At 37.6% G+C, this 17,587-nt stretch overlaps 1 protein-coding gene across 5 annotated transcripts in view; it reads left to right on the forward strand.

The window, feature by feature from the left end:
• The window catches only part of ERLEC1 (endoplasmic reticulum lectin 1), a 47,674-nt gene that overhangs the window by 14,423 nt on the left and 15,664 nt on the right, over window positions 1-17,587 (forward strand). For 4 of the 5 annotated variants that reach the window (XM_077134218.1, XM_077134215.1, XM_077134217.1 and 1 more), the window contains exons 3-8: window positions 241-321; window positions 1,039-1,116; window positions 1,256-1,319; window positions 1,984-2,018; window positions 11,196-11,419; window positions 11,513-11,642. In XM_077134218.1, the coding sequence (XP_076990333.1) occupies window positions 241-321; window positions 1,039-1,116; window positions 1,256-1,319; window positions 1,984-2,018; window positions 11,196-11,419; window positions 11,513-11,642 (612 nt within the window). The remainder of the gene's footprint in view (window positions 1-240; window positions 322-1,038; window positions 1,117-1,255; window positions 1,320-1,983; window positions 2,019-11,195; window positions 11,420-11,512; window positions 11,643-17,587) is intronic. The other variant, XM_077134219.1, reaches the window with a different exon arrangement.

Consider the following 17,587-nt stretch of genomic DNA (forward strand, 5'->3'; position numbering starts at 1 on the left):
TCTTTTTTTAAGCGATGAAAGAATGAACACTGTTCATCAAAGATTATTCTTTGGCTCCGTATTTTGAAATGGCTTCACTCTTTTAAAAGAAGTATCATACCATAAGATTTTGTTAAATTTTTTTTAATATTTTCCCTTTTTTATTTCCAAGCATTTGTGATTTGCCTGAATTAATATCCAACAGCAGAATTAGGTCAAGTTCCAGAAAAATTATAAGTATTAAATTTCATTTTTCTGTAGGAAGAAGAAAAAGATTACAAAGGCCCTAATCCAAGAGAGCTACTGGAACCACTGTTTAAACAAAGCAGTTGTTCGTACAGAGTATGTATTTTATATTTATTCTATAACTGAAAAATAAAGTTTCACAGACTAAAGACCTTTGAAAATAATTCAATATTTCTTTTTTGTTATGTTATATTAAATCTAAATTACTGGTAAATCTAATATATTAATATAAACATTTTTGTTCATTTGTATCATTAATTCAAAACTTTTTAAGTATTTTGAGAAATTCCTATATAATATATACAAGAGACATCTAATAATATTAATATCAAATAATGGCATTTACAAAACTGCTTTGAATGTTTTTCAGATCAAAAGAAAAATTTCCTTATGTAGAATTTCAATAAAAATTGCTGATTGTTATTTTTTAGTTATACATAAAATGATTCCGGACGGGCCATGGTGGCCCGACAGCCAAAGTTCTCGCCTGCCATGCCAGAGACCTGGGTTCAATTCCCGGTGCCTGCCCGTGAAAAAAAAAAAAATAGATTCCTAAGTCACATGTTTATTGCAGATCTCAGGTGTATTCTATATCTGTTTCCTACAGAATTCCCATCTATATAGCTAATTAGCAAAAAACAATGAATAGACTTAAGCTAAATACTTTTCATATTTTTTCTGAGGCATAATAACTACTGTTTAATGAAAGCTTACTCTAAGTTTGGGGGAAGATTTAGACTTCTTAAAAATAGCAAAAAGTGATTCAACTGAGTATGTGGCTTTTGTGTTTTTAAATACATCCGTTTTTCTTAGATTGAATCCTACTGGACTTATGAAGTCTGTCACGGAAAACACATTCGGCAGTATCATGAAGAGAAGGAAACTGGTCAGGTATGTTTTCCTTCAAATTGTAAAATATGGAACGTTATAAAATGAGAAGTATAATAATTAGACTAGTAGTTTTAGAGCTGTATTTTTTTAATGTATTTGTGAAATATTTACTATGTTTTTATTTTATTTTTAAATATAGAAAGTAAATATTCACGAGTACTACCTTGGGAATATGTTGGCTAAGAACCTACTATCTGAAAAAGGTTTGTCTCTACACAGTGATTTGGTATAATACTGCAATTTGGTTTAAAATATATGTTCAAAATGAAATTTGAAATATTTTCTTGAAGACTACATAAATTTTAAAACACTAATAAATTTCTGAACATTCCTTTAGAAAATTTTTTGAAGAAGTCTGTTTTCATTGTTTTCTGCTTTGACAAACAGTATACTTTTCATTTACTTACTGATTTTTTTAATGTGATAAGATATGCACATCTGTTTTATTTTTATTTAGTATTACTCTTTTCCTTGGGTTAAGTGAAGTTTTTATATATAAAAATAGACATATAGGTATATCCCTGAAATTTTCAAACTTTGTCATTAATCCATATTATTTAAATTTTTCAACTAATTTATAATTAAACTTCTCACTGAGATACAAATACTTCAAAAGACAGGTATTTTCTGCCTCAAATAGAGTATTTCTTAGATAAAGATGAAAAGATTAAATAAACATCTATGCTGGCCTTTCAAACAAAAACATTTCAAAGAAACTAGTGTAAAGCAGTAAGATAAAAGTCATATGTGTGCTTTGGATCACCTTTAGAAAGAAATTTAAAGTTGCAAAGTTAGTTGAAAACTTGATAATTTGTTTCTTATATATGGTATTGTTCATTCTTTACACTTACTTTTCCTATTTTATAGATCAAGAAGCAGAGGAAGAAGGAAAAACAAAAGAGGCAAGTAACAAATGTTGATTTTTCATTTTTAATATTTATTACAGTGTATACACGAGTTTATAACTTAATTGATAATATATAGCTATGGGTTCTTTAATTAGGTTTCAAGTACCCTTAAGGACTGAGCCAAAGAAAATTTGTAAAATTTTAGGTTTTTCTGAGAAAAATCCCATTGTAATCCTTTGGTTTATTTTTAAAATCATAGAAGAAATAAATCTACAAAAGATATGTTTGAGAAAGTTTCTATAATACAATTCTATCAATTCTGTGCTGAGCAGTGATTTTTCTCTATTAGACATTGGAAACAATTAGTCAGAGCCTTTTGCATTTTTTCCATTGTTCTCTCCCCATCTCCTATGAGTAAGATAGATAAACTATATGTGTAAATAACAAGCTACTAGACTGCAAGTATCTCAAGAACTGTCTTTTATCTCTTTACCTGCAGTGCAAAGCAAAGTACCAGGATATTGTAACACTTTATAAATGCTTACTAATTAATGGATAAACATTGACATAAAAATAGGGTTATTTAAAAATAGAATGATTCCTTGGGGGGACTAATCTCAATTTTCAAATGCCATGTAATTTAAGGAATACTTTCTGGATCCTAAGAATTTCATAGAGTTTAAATAACTTCTTGAGAGAAAGTATTTCTATAAATTCCTTATGCCGCATAATGATACTCTTATTAGAAGTAAAATAAAATGGCAGAAGGCCTTGAAAATTACTTAAAAGCACTGCCTATAAGGATGGCTTTGGAGAGTTGATAAGCTAAGCATAGACACACACAGCATTCCTATTTTAAAAGATTTTAATTTTACAGACTACCTTTAAGATAAAATATTTATTTACTGTGACTCTGGAGGATAGCAAGATATAATTCAAAATGTGAAATGATAAAGGAAGAGGAAGAAAAGGGTAAGGGAAGGAAACTAACATTGAGCCCCAATTTATAAGCTGTGCCAGGCATGTAAATAAAAGTAATGTAACTTTTATGACAAAAATTGAAATTTGGTCGAAAGTCATAAAGTTACTAATATAGAAGCATGAATTTGAACCCCAGATTTTCTGATTCCTCACATTAGCAAGGAAACTCAAAAATATTTTTTCCTGGAAACTTTTGGACGTATCATTGACAGGGTTCTAAAGTGATAGAATATAAAATCCCTGTATCTAGAGAGCTTGCTTGGAGATATTTTTAACTTGTTTTTTTAAAGTCCTTACACTACATTCTTCTTGTGTTTATACAGATAAGAGAATGGAAGCTAAATCCTTAGTAATCCTTGACATCTGAAGTTATTTCCTTAGTCCCCCATTCCATGAAAATGTCTTAATTTGTCTTTTACTGTCTTTGAATAAATTTGCATAGGAAGTTTATATGTAAAAAGTATGTCCTGCTAATAATAGGAAAGAAGCATAAGCAGATTGATGAATCAGCACTGTAGTTAGATTCCTGATTTAGAAAATAGTGTTTGACTATATAGCCCCAATTTTTTTTTCTATTTTGCTTTTTATTTTCAAATAATTTCAAACTTATAAGGGAATTACAAGAATAGTACAAAAGATTCTAGTATACCCCAATCACACTCCTAGTTGTTAACTTTTTTTATTGTATAATATAACATATACAAAGCAAAGAAATAAAAAGGTAATAGTTTTCAGAGCACTCTTCAACAAGTAGTTTCAGGACAGATCCTAGAGTTTGTCATGGGCTACCATACCATCATCACAGATTTTTCCTTCTAACTGCTCCAGAATATAGGAGGCTAGAAGGAATAAATATTTTTTTATCATCACAGTCAACTTTTTTTTTTAATTAATTAACGGAAAAAAAGAAATTAACCCAACATCCAGAAATCACACCACTCCACACATGCAACCAGCAACCCTCAACATCACCACACAGATGCATGACCACCGCCCCTCAGCACATCCGCATCGGTCCAGAAGAACCAGCAACACAACAGAAAAAGATATAGAATGCCAACACAGAGAAAAGAAGCAAAAGTAATAATAATAGTAAAAAAAAAAAAAAAAAAAAAAAAAACCCATAACTCAGATGCAGCCCGACCCAGCATCCCAACATGACCACTCCACAACCAGGCATCACCACGCCGTCCATCCTCGAGTCCCCGCATCCAGTCCTGCCGCACAGTCCGCACCCCCCCAGCTCCAATTACCCGCTATCCTACCCTGTCTCCAACTCCTGCTGGACTCTGTTACCAATGACATATTCCAAGTTTATTCTCGAATGTCCGTTCACATCAGTGGGACCATACAGTATTTGTCCTTTAGTTTTTGGCTGGACTCACTCAGCATAATGTTCTCTAGGTCCATCCATGTTATTACATGCTTCATAAGTTTATCCTGTCTTAAAGCTGCATAATATTCCATCATATGTATATACCACAGTTTGTTTAGCCACTCGTCTGTTGATGGACATTTTGGCTGTTTCCATCTCTTTGCAATTGTAAATAACGCTGCTATAAACATTGGTGTGCAAATGTCCGTTTGTGTCTTTGCCCTTAAGTCCTTTGAGTAGATTCCCAGCAATGGTATTGCTGGGTCGTATGGCAATTCTATATTCAGCTTTTTGAGGAACCGCCAAACTGCCTTCCACAGTGGTTGCACCATTTGACATTCCCACCAACAGTGGATAAGTGTGCCTCTTTCTCCGCATCCTCTCCAGCACTTGTCATTTTCTGTTTTGTTGATAATGGCCATTCTGGTGGGTGTGAGATGATATCTCATTGTGGTTTTGATTTGCATTTCTCTAATGGCCAGGGACATTGAGCATCTCTTCATGTGCCTCTTGGCCATCCGTATTTCCTCTTCTGAGAGGTGTCTGTTCAAGTCTTTTTCCCATTTTGTAATTGGGTTGGCTGTCTTTTTGTTGTTGAGATGAACAATCTCTTTATAAATTCTGGATACTAGACCTTTATCTGATATATCATTTCCAAATATTGTCTCCCATTGTGTAGGCTGTCTTTCTACTTTCTTGATGAAGTTCTTTGATGCACAAAAGTGTTTAATTTTCAGGAGCTCCCATTTATTTATTTCCTTCTTCAGTGTTCTTGCTTTAGGTTTAAGGTCCAGAAACCGCCTCCAGTTGTAAGATCCATAAGATATCTCCCAACATTTTCCTCTAACTGTTTTATGGTCTTAGACCTAATGTTTAGATCTTTGATCCATTTTGAGTTAACTTTTGTATAGGGTGTGAGAGATGGGTCTTCTTTCATTCTTTTGCATATGGATATCCAGTTCTCTAGGCACCATTTATTGAAGAGACTGTTCTGTCCCAGGTGAGTTGGCTTGACTGCCTTATCAAAGATCAAATGTCCATAGATGAGAGGGTCTATATCTGAGCACTCTATTCGATTCCATTGGTCGATATATCTATCTTTATGCCAATACCATGCTGTTTTGACCACTGTGGCTTCATAATATGCCTTAAAGTCCGGCATCGCTAGACATCCAGCTTCGTTTTTTTTCCTCAAGATGTTTTTAGCAATTCGGGGCACCCTGCCCTTCCAGATAAATTTGCTTATTGGTTTTTCTATTTCTGAAAAATAAGTTGTAGGGATTTTGATTGGTATTGCATTGAATCTGTAGATCAATTTAGGTAGGATTGACATCTTAACTATATTTAGTCTTCCAGTCCATGAACACGGTATGCCCTTCCATCTATTTAGGTCTTCTGTGATTTCTTTTAGCAGTTTTTTGTAGTTTTCTTTATATAGGTTTTTTTGTCTCTTTAGTTAAATTTATTCCTAGGTATTTTATTCTTTTAGTTGCAATTGTAAATGGGATTTGTTTCTTGATTTCCCCCTCAGCTTGTTCATTACTAGTGTATAGAAATGCTACAGATTTTTGAATGTTGATCTTGTAACCTGCTACTTTGCTGTACTCATTTATTAGCTCTAGTAGTTTTGTTGTGGATTTTTCCGGGTTTTCGACATATAGTATCATATCGTCTGCAAACAGTGATAGTTTTACTTCTTCCTTTCCAATTTTGATGCCTTGTATTTCTTTTTCTTGTCTAATTGCTCTGGCTAGAACCTCCAACACAATGTTGAATAATAGTGGTGATAGTGGACATCCTTGTCTTGTTCCTGATCTTAGGGGGAAAGTTTTCAATTTTTCCCCATTGAGGATGATATTAGCTGTGGGTTTTTCATATATTCCCTCTATCATTTTAAGGAAGTTCCCTTGTATTCCTATCTTTTGAAGTGTTTTCAACAGGAAAGGATGTTGAATCTTGTCAAATGCCTTCTCTGAATCAATTGAGATGATCATGTGATTTTTCTGCTTTGATTTGTTGATATGGTGTATTACATTAATTGATTTTCTTATGTTGAACCATCCTTGCATACCTGGGATGAATCCTACTTGGTCATGATGTATAATTCTTTTAATGTGTTGTTGGATACGATTTGCTAGAATTTTATATAGGATTTTTGCATCTATATTCATTAGAGAGATTGGTCTGTAGTTTTCCTTTTTTGTGATATCTTTGCCTGGTTTTGGTATGAGGGTGATGTTGGCTTCATAGAATGAATTAGGTAGTTTTCCCTCCACTTCGATTTATTTGAAGAGTTTGAGGAGAGTTGGTACTAATTCTTTCTGGAATGTTTGGTAGAATTCACACGTGAAGCCGTCTGGTCCTGGACTTTTCTTTTTAGGAAGCTTTTGAATGACTAATTCAATTTCTTTACTTGTGATTGGTTTGTTGAGGTCATCTATTTCTTCTTGAGTCAAAGTTGGTTGTTCATGTCTTTCCAGGAACCCGTCCATTTCATCTAAATTGTTGTATTTATTAGCGTAAAGTTGTTCATAGTATCCTGTTATTACCTCCTTTATTTCTGTGAGGTCAGTAGTTATGTCTCCTCTTCCATTTCTGATCTTATTTATTTGCATCCTCTCTCTTCTTCTTTTTGTCAATCTTGCTAAGGGCCCATCAGTCTTATTGATTTTATCATAGAACCAACTTCTGGTCTTATTGATTTTCTCTATTGTTTTCATGTTTTCAATTTCATTTATTTCTGCTCTAATCTTTGTTATTTCTTTCCTTTTGCTTGCTTTGGGATTAGTTTGCTGTTCTTTCTCCAGTTCTTCCAAGTGGACAGTTAATTGCTGCATTTTTGCCTTTTCTTCTTTTCTGATAAAGGCATTTAGGGCAATAAATTTCCCTCTTAGCACTGCCTTTGCTGCGTCCCATAAGTTTTGATATGTTGTGTTTTCATTTTCATTCGCCTCGAGGTATTTACTAATTTCTCTTGCAATTTCTTCTTTGACCCACTTGTTGTTTAAGAGTGTGTTGTTGAGCCTTCACGTATTTGTGAATTTTTTGGTACTCCACCTATTATTGATTTCCAACTTCATTCCTTTATGATCCAAGAAAGTGTTGTGTATGATTTCAGTCTTTTTAAATTTGTTAAGACTTGCTTTGTGACCCAGCATATGATCTATTTTTGAGAATGATCCATGAGCACTTGAGAAAAAGGTGTATCCTGCTGTTGTGGGATGTAATGTCCTATAAATGTCTTTTAAGTCTAGCTCATTTATAGTAATATTCAGATTCTCTATTTCTTTATTGATCCTCTGTCTAGATGATGAGAGTGGTGAATTGAAGTCTCCAACTATTATGGTATATGTGTCTATTTCCCTTTTCAGTGTTTGCAGTGTATTCCTCACGTATTTTGGGACATTCTGGTTCGGTGCGTAAATATTTATGATTGTTATGTCTTCTTGTTTAATTGTTCCTTTTATTAGTAGATAGTGTCCTTCTTTGTCTCTTTTAACTGTTTTACATTTGAAGTCTAATTTGTTGGATATTAGTATAGCTACTCCTGCTCTTTTCTGGTTGTTATTTGCATGAAATATCTTTTCCCAACCTTTCACTTTCAACCTATGTTTATCTTAGGGTCTAAGATGTGTTTCCTGTAGACAGCATATAGAAGGATCCTGTTTTTTAAGCCATTCTGTCAGTCTATGTCTTTTGACTGGGGAATTCAGTCCATTGACATTTAGTGTTATTACTGTTTGGATAATATTTTCCTCTACCATTTTGCCTTTTGTGTTATATATATCATATCTGACTTTCCTTCTTTCTACACTCTTCTCCATACCTCTCTCTTCTGTCTTTTCGTATCTGACTCTAGTGCTCTCTTTAGTATTTCTTGCAGAGCTGGTCTCTTGGTCACAAATTCTCTCAGTGACTTTTTGTCTGAGAATGTTTTAATTTCGCCCTCATTTTTGAAGGACAATTTTGGTGGATATAGGAGTCTTGGTTGGCAGTTTTTCTCTTTTAGTAATTTAAATATACCATCCCACTGTCTTCTAGCTTCCATGGTTTCTGCTGAGAAATCTACACATAGTCTTATTGGGTTTCCCTTGTATGTGATGGATTGTTTTTCTCTTGCTGCTTTCAAGATCCTCTCTTTCTCTTTGACCTCTGACATTCTAACTAGTAAGTGTCTTGGAGAACGCCTATTTGGGTCTAATCTCTTTGGGGTGCACTGCAGTATTGGATCTGTAATTTTAGGTCTTTCATAAGAGTTGGGAAATTTTCAGTGATAATTTCTTCCATTAGTTTTTCTCCTCCTTTTCCCTTCTCTTCTCCTTCTGGGACACCCACAACACGTATATTTGTGCGCTTCATATTGTCCTTGAGTTCCCTGATACCCTGTTCACATTTTTCCATTCTTTTCCCGATAATTTCTGTTTCTTTTTGGAATTCAGATGTTCCATCCTCCAAATCACTAATTCTATCTTCTGTCTCTTTAAATCTATCATTGTAGGTATCCATTGTTTTTTCCATCTTTTCTACTTTATCCTTCACTTCCATAAGTTCTGTGATTTGTTTTTTCAGTTTTTCTATTTCTTCTTTTTGTTCAGCCCATGTCCTCTTCATGTCCTCCCTCAATTTATCGATTTCGTTTTTGAAGAGGTTTTCCACTTCTGTTCGTATATTCAGCATTAGTTGTCTCATCTCCTGTATCTCATTTGAACTATTGGTTTGTTCCTTTGACTGGGCCATATTTTCAATTTTCTGAGCGTGATCCGTTATCTTCTGCTGGCGTCTGGGCATTTAGTCAGATTTCCCTGGGTGTTGGACCCAACAGGTTGAAAGATTTTTCTGTGAAATCTCTGGGTTCTGTTTTTCTTATCCTGCCCAGTAGGTGGCGCTCGTGGCCCACGTTTGTCTGCGGGTTCAACCAGTAAAAGGTGGTGTAGGTCCTTTAACTTTGGATAACTCTCGTCGTGGGGGAGGTTCGCCAGTCAGCCCGGGGGTCTGAACGCGGGGTCGCTGGCCGCCGCAGCCCGGGAGAGCGCCCAACCAAATTTCCTAGTCGGCCCGGGGCGCCAAGCGTGGCGGTAGGGCGCCAGCCGCCGCAGCCCAGGAGAGTGCACCATTCCCAGCCGGACCGGGGAGTCACGTGTTAGGAAGGGACCCCCCCGGTCACCGTTCTCCGCGGTCTGGGGATTTCCAATCCAGTTCTCTCAGTTGGTCTGGGGAGGGTCTCCGCGGCTTGAGGGGACCGCCTGCCCAATTCCGCCAGCTGGCCTGGGAACGAGGAAGGGAGGGCCTCCGGCCACTTGCCGTCCCGCCCGGGAAAGCCCGCGCCCCTCGGAGATCTCACCGAAACTGGTTCTCCCAGACAGTCAGCCGTTCCAGGATGGGGTACGCTGTCTTTTTGATCTCTGTCGTGGCTCTGGGAACTGTTCTGTATCGTTTCTACTCCCCTTGTAGCTGTTCTGGAGGAGGAAAGGTGAGGCTGGCAAGGCTGTCGAGGACAGTGGCGGAGGAACCGGTGAAGGCGGAAGAGGGCACAGTGGTTGTTGGAGAGCCACCGGAGCAGGAGGAGAAAGGGAAGGATAAGATGGCGGATGGAGCGCCGCCGGAGCAGGAGGGGAAAGGGAAGGGCAGGATGGCGGCGGGAGTGCCGCTGGCGGAGAAGGGAGAAGAGGAGGGCTGGATGGCGGCGGGAGCACCGCCCACCCGCGGAGAAAGAGGGAGAGGAGGGCTGGATGGCGGCGGGAGCGCTGCCCACCCGCGGAGAAAGGGCAGTCAACTTTTTTTTTCTTTTTTGTAAAAAATAACATATATACAAAAAAGCAATAAATTTCAAAGCACAGCACAACCGTTAGCTGTAGAACAGATTTCAGAATTTGGTATGGGTTACAATTCCACAGTTTTTTACTTGTAACTGCTCTAATATACTGGAGACTAAAAGAAATATCAGTTTAATGGTTCAGTAATCGTATTCATTTGTTGATCCCTGCCTTCTCTGTATAACTTTACTATCACCTTTGATCTTTCTATCCTACTCTTTAGGGGTGTTTGGGCTATGACCATTCTAACTTTTTCATGTTGGAAGGGGCTGTCAATAATATGGGGTAGGGAGATAAAGCTAGCTGATATTCTAGAGAGGCTGGGCCTTCTAAGTTTCAGAACTTATCTGGTCCCGGGACACATCTGGAGGTTGTAGGTTTCTGGAAAGTTACCCCGGTGCATGTTACCTTTGTAGAATCTTATATAATGCCCTAGGATTGGCTGGAATGGTTTTGTTTGGCATTTGGCAAATTATGATAGGTAGCAATGTCTAACTGAAGTTTGTGTAAGAGTGACCTCCAGAGTAGCTTCTTGACTCTATTTGAACTCTCTCTGCTGTTGATACTTTATTACTTACACTTTTCCCTTTTTGGTCAGGATGGAATTGTTGATCCCATGGTGCCAGAGCTGAACTCATCCCTGGGAGTCATCTCCCAGGCTGTATAGCCCCACTTTTTGACAAATAAAGCTTCAAATCTCTACAGACTGACTCTAACATGGCTGTTAACTGAGAGTTTACTGAAAAAACGATTAATTCATATTAATCGTATGTTAGCTCTTTGTATAAATGCAAATTTATTAACAATTTTAGCAGTCAGTAATCTTATTTTTTGCTGTATTATTTCTGAAAATGTATATTTTCTCAAGTAAGAACTTGTGAATCAAAAGAATATTAAAAAAATGAATATTAGTAGAAAATCTATGGAAAGTACAAAAATGTCACCTTTAATTTATAAATTAAACTATTTTCTTTCCTTTAATAATAGTAAGTACTTCTCCCATCCTCATCCTTCCCTCCATTTCTAATGAAAAGTCTGTCTTACACTCTCTCTCTTTTTAAGATTCCCTCTAAAAATATTGAAGGTCAGATGACACCCTACTATCCTGTAGGAATGGGAAATGGCACACCTTGTAGTTTGAAACAGAACCGGCCCAGGTCAAGTACTGTGATGTATATATGTCATCCTGAATCTAAGCATGAAATTCTTTCAGTAGCTGAAGTTACAACTTGTGAATATGAAGTTGTCATTTTGACACCACTCTTGTGCAATCATCCTAAATATAGGTAGGACATGGATTTAATATTTTAAAGCTAAAACATACACATGATTTAAAGGGCAATGTGCTTAGCTTTAATGTTTTGTTCTTATTTAAACAGGTTCAGGGCATCTCCTGTGAATGACATATTTTGCCAGTCACTACCAGGATCACCTTTTAAACCCCTCACCCTGAGACAATTGGAGCAACAGGAAGAAATACTAAGGGTGCCTTTTAGGAGAAATAAGGAGGTATGAGCTTTACCTGATGATATCATTTAAGTGTTTCAGTTTTCTAAATTTCAGAACATATGTCAACATGTTAATGATTCTGTAGTATAGTATTAATAATTTTCCTGACTCAACATTTTAAATCCTAGTTCTTTAATTGATTTTGATTTTTTCCCTTATTCTACCCCTTTTCAGAAACTATTTTAGCATTGTCTTAATCTGCATAATATCGAAATATTTTAAATTTTAACATCTTATTCATTTTAGTTAGGTTTAGTTTTTAACAAGATATCTGAACTTCCCAGCTAAGCCACTTGAAAGAATAAACTACAATCCATCTCCACCTCCTTAACATTTCATTTGTTATTCAGCTCTTGCCATTGCACATCAAACTATCATCTCCTGAATGTATTATTTTTTTTTTCCTGAATGTATTCTTATGAAGGGCAACAGCAGTCTTTTGGTTCTAAATTTGATACAAACCAAACTTAACCTTAGCAGCATTCAACACTGCTGAACATCTGAAGCTTGAACTTTTCCTTCTCTCGTGACTTCCAAGTTACTATTCTCTCTGGTTCTTTACTCCTTGTATACTAGTTCTTTCTCTACTTCCTGCCTCCTAAAATGTTGAAGTTCCCCATGGTTCTATCCATACTCATCCTCTCTTCTTACCATGCATAGCTTCCCTATGTGAGCTCATCCATGCCCATTCTCTCAACTTCCATTGAGATGCCCATAAACCCAGTTATGTATCTCAACACTGACCTTTCTCCTGAACTCAAGCCTAAATCATAATAACTAACATAAGTTGAGTCCTAATAGGTATTATCAAATCCTCACAATTACCTAAGAGATATTATCTCCCTTAATGGATTAGAAAACTGAGGTTCAGCGATGGGAAGTAACAATGACAGACTAGAGATTAGAATCAAAACAGGGTGATTCTAAAGCCTTTTAGCCACTTTCCTAAGTTGTTTCCCCCTTTTGATATACTGCCTTCCCTTTCCATCCAGCTATTGGATATATCCATATGCGTTTTCAGTAATCTTAAGCTCATCATTTTTTCCTCTTTCATACTTGTCACTTCCTTTGGAATTGAACCAGGACTTACAGTGAATTACCCAGGAAAAGAAAATTGTTTCCTCTTCTCTAGTCCTGTATTTTATTCAGTCCTCTATCATATCATTTATGTGGCTAAAATTAATTGTTTTATATGCTCTTACATTAAATTGGAGAGAGAATAAACTTTGCATTTTGAAGAAAATGCTGTCTACATTTTGAGATTTCCACCTCTTTGTAGGATGTCTGCCATGCCGTAGGTACTAAACAGTTGTTCAATTAGAAACAAAGTCTGTTTCTCCCCTTCCTCTTGAGTAGTGTTTGCAAAACTATTTCCAGACTCTTTGTGGATGCTATAATGAACATGTCATTCTGATAAGAGGAAAAGTGATCTTAACATTATTCAACAGTTTGATTTGTAGTGCTGTTTAAAAGATTTCAAGTGGAATTCTCTTCTAGTCATCTCCTTGATGTGACCTAAATACTGGCAGGTACCTAAAAGTCAATGTAATCAAAATGCTTCACAAATTTCAACTTTCATTACTTTTCAAAGAAGAAGTAACAGTTTGGTTTACAGTGTATTTTATCTGCTAGTTAAGAAAAACAGATTTTATCAAAACTACAGATGATGATGTTTTGACAATTCTTACAGATCTTTAGAGCGTTTTCTAAATGCTCCATATGAAAATCTTCAGTGACATTGTATGATATGTAGTCACTTAAAACCTGGTCATCTTGGTTCCCATCTCATGTGGCAGCAAGTCCTCCGGTTATTTCTATTTTTGACAATTTTTGACAATTCTGGTGTCAGAAGTGGGATCCGAGAGTTCTGTGGCTGCTGCCACTGCCTGGGAAATGAGCCGGGTACCTGCTGGAGCCCCTTGAGATCCGTCCTCCCTGTGACCTTGGGTAAGGTCCACCAGTAGCCCCAGACCTCCCAGGGCATCCTGATGACTGGGTATACTGGAAACATCACCTAGGAAAACACTCGCTCAAACCATGCTGAAGAGAATCATCCGTAGTTTCCTGACCACTCCCACTGTAGCAAAGCTGAGAGGCATTGACTCTTGGGATACGTCTGTCACTCTTAAAGAAAGCTCCACCCCTGCCTGGACCTCCAAACCCACTGGAGACCTGACCTTATGACTTAGTAAGGTTTAGAAGCCACTGCCATCAGAAGCAGACTGCTTTCCCAAAACCCCAGATGAGAGCTAAATGGAAGCTGCCGACGTTGGAAATAGCTGCTTTCCCAACATCCTGGATGTGGATTGAGTATACTTAAGATCTTTTCTTTCTTGTTGGTTAGTTTAAATGCATAGTCATCCTCCCAAGGAACCAGGAGATCCTTGCTGGCCCTGTGATCTCACTCTAGTTGTGCTCAGCATCTCTCCCCTTCTTTGGGTTATAGTAAGTGTGTCATTCCATACCTTACCTGTTCTCCTCAAGCTAAGCCATTCTCATTTACCAGTTCATAGTCAATAGCCATATTTCAGACCCTTCAGTTCTTTTCCTCATCCTGTTACCCTGAACCACCATTTCAAGCAACTTAGCTAGTAATATTGTTCTCTAATTATCCCAAACTGTAGCTATTAGAGAAAATAACTGAATGTTGGCTCTGCCACGCTAACCCCCACAGTTCTGATGCCATACCTATTGGGGCTCCCCTTTCCAGCATTTCCAGCTGGCCCCAGGTCCCAAGACTCAGCATACTATTTTTTGTGCCTCGCTCACTGTGAGTTAAAAAATGCTAATCTCAGAGCACAAACCCCTATTTCCTTGTCCAGCCAGCTGAAAAATTAGATTCTCATTTCTAAATGGCTGACTGTTGTTTACCTTATCAAGCGCCCGCAACAGAACCACTCTAAATATACTAGTAGTAGGACATTAAGTCTTACCGAGGCTGATGCCAAAGACTCTGCCAATCAATTTACAGAGCTGTTGGGCTCGGACTTTCTTCCCTCATTTCCAAATGGACTCAATGTTATCTCATAGCAGCCCCCCTTAGAATGAATCCTATTTTTAAGTCTCCCCATTGCGCTGCTACATCTCCTTGCCTCCTGGATATGTCTTTCTCTGCAGCTGCTCTCAAGGAGCTCTCGCCTTCCACTGTCTTAACCATACACTCTTTAAAGGGAGCTTTACAATTGCACATCTCAAATACCCAAATTTTGACTTCACACAAAATCAAACTGGTCCTGAAAAGCCATTGGGCTCATTCTCGCTGGAATTGAAGCTGCTCTGGGTGGTAGCTTTGCCTGTCGTGAACAGACTCTCTCTAACCTTACCTCTATGCTTGAAACCCTCGCCCAACAGGCTGATGAGGCACTCCAAGGCCTGCAGATCTCCTTAAACTGTCTAGCCAATGCAGCCATGGATAATCGACTAGCCCTTGATTACCGTTTAGCTAAAGAAGGTGTGTGGGCCATTGCCAACACATCCTGTTGTACCTGGGTTAACACCCCTGGGCAGGTTGAGATGAACATTGAGGAAATCTTCAGACAGGGTCACATGGTTGCACAACATGAACCTCTGTCCTGGGGACCTCTGGGAATCCATTAAGGGCTTTCTGCCTACAGGTCCTTGGTGATATTCCCTGATCTCCCCCTGATAATGCTTGTGTGTCTGCTTCTCTTTGACCCTACAAACCTCTGGTGGCTTAGACTTTGTTATCCACCAACAAGAGCCACTGGACTCTTTTTCATCTCATCTGTCTCCTTAGGTTACCAAAGCTTTAACCAAAAAGATAATCCCCCTTGGTCTTCAGGGAGTCTTGAGACCACCTCAGCTAAAAAGAGGGAATATGAAAACAGGATGGTTAAGGACTGCATTATCCATCTTGATTTGCTCAAGCACTCACATTATCCACGGGAGAACTGAGGTGACTGAGAATCCGGTGAAACCAGCTAAAAATCTGTTCCAGCTTAACATACCTATGATCCCTTGTGTGCCCAGGAAATTTCTGCAGCTTTAGGAACCACAAAGCAGAAAGAACCAGTTAAGCTAGTCACTGAAATTCTGCTGATGAACATTCTACTCCTCTGGAATCTGAACTAGCCAGGAATGTCCAAGGACACCCCACTCTGAAACCACTCCTAGCAACACCCTGCCCAAGACAACCCAAGTCTCAGTTAGCTCATATACATTTCTCCCTAAGCCCCATCCCTTGAGCAGGTGCTGCTTTCTGCCTCTGCTCCACATGCATGTGCTCTTGCTCAGTAAAGCTTCATTCTTGTCTTTGCAAAAAAAACAAAACAAAAAACCTTGTCATCATTATTTCAAAAACATCGTTTTTATAAATCTAGTTTATTACATATAACTTTGTAAAATTTGTATTGGACATGGTTTACCTTTTAAGTCTGTTTGGATCAAGTTTACTGTAAAGATTAAGAATTTTTTAAAAACAAAAATACAGACTTGGCTGTGAGAAACTTGGTTTGATGTTCTCCCTTTGTTGTTATGTTAAGTTAATTTGGAGATTATTGGACAACTAGGATTCCATGTTATGAATTTCTAAACCCTACTACAAAAACTACTATCAACATTTTCTTATGAGAGTAATTTTCCTTAAAAATGAAAGTAGATGTTCCGTTCAAAAGACACAATAATGAGAAACGGCCATGCTTCTGTTTTTTCTACCTCTTTGCCTTATCTCAATTGTAGGTCTCACTATGATGCAGCATTATTGTTTTTCTGCATTAACCTTGATTTAGATCACATGTATTCTACATTATTCATTTGGTCTCTCAGACTTTTTAGCTCCTTAGGAGCAGTAGGCACTTAATGTTAAAAGCCTTTATACCATAAAGCTCACGATCTTTTCATAAAATAAGAAGCCAGTTTAGCAGTCCTATTTCTTCCGGGTACTGGGGGAAGAAAGAGGATAAGGTCGTTGTTTTCTAGAGCTGTAATGAGTTCAAATGTGAGGAATTCAGAGTAGATCAAGATAAAGATTTGCCTACCAGATGGTAGTCACATGCAAGCTGTTTATTTAGGATGATCCTTTGACAGGTTTGCATGAGAGAGAAAATTTTTCTCCAAGAGGTAGGGAGGGAGCCACCAGAAAGAGAAGCAAAGCAAGGGAAGACTCCCAAGGGAGAAGAGGAGTGTGAGCTTACATGTCTAGGCATTGTCACAGAGTCAACATGGCAGGGAATTTCTGGGCCAAAGAACTCTAAGGTGCTAAAGCAGCTTGGGGCCTTGTAACCACCGGGTTTTATCGTATTTATGGCTAGCAGATATGGGGCACAGTTTTTATGCAAAGCACATTAGCTTCAAAAAGCTAAAAATTGCTATTGGGGCTTTTTTTTTTTTATTTGGATGAGTCAAAATGTGCTTGGTGCCCATGGATTTTAATGGACCCATGCAACTATGAAGAAGTAAACAAAAACCAGGGCCAAAGCACAGAGGCCATCTGGGGCTGATTTATATAGCCCACTTACTCCTACAATCTGAAATAGAAACACAAGAACCACAGTTGGTCAGTGACAATTACAACTGATAAAAAGGGAGACACAGTATATACTATATATTCATTGGGAACCCTTTTCCTATTCAGTTTTTTAAAACTTTTTCATTCAGTTATGATTGTTACATTTATTTCTTATTCAATTCTGGTCTAAATCATTCTATCTTCAGTCTCTGTCAGTACTCAATTAACCACCAGATTCTAACTCACTAACCTTTTTCATACGTATCCTTCTCTCTGTCCCAACTCTATCACTTCCTTAATTTACTTTAGATTCTCTTCATCTCTGGCCTGGCTTACTGCAGCTCCTAACCTGGTTTCGCATCTCTGGATTTGTCCCTGCTATCCTTCTTCCCTGCTACTGGTAAAGTAATTGCTTAAAAATATGGTCATGCCACATCTTTGCTGAAAAATCCATAAGATAGTGTACAGACTTGGCATC

The sequence above is a fragment of the Tamandua tetradactyla genome, chromosome 17, assembly GCF_023851605.1.
Source record: "Tamandua tetradactyla isolate mTamTet1 chromosome 17, mTamTet1.pri, whole genome shotgun sequence".
In the NCBI taxonomy this organism is placed as follows: domain Eukaryota; kingdom Metazoa; phylum Chordata; class Mammalia; order Pilosa; family Myrmecophagidae; genus Tamandua; species Tamandua tetradactyla.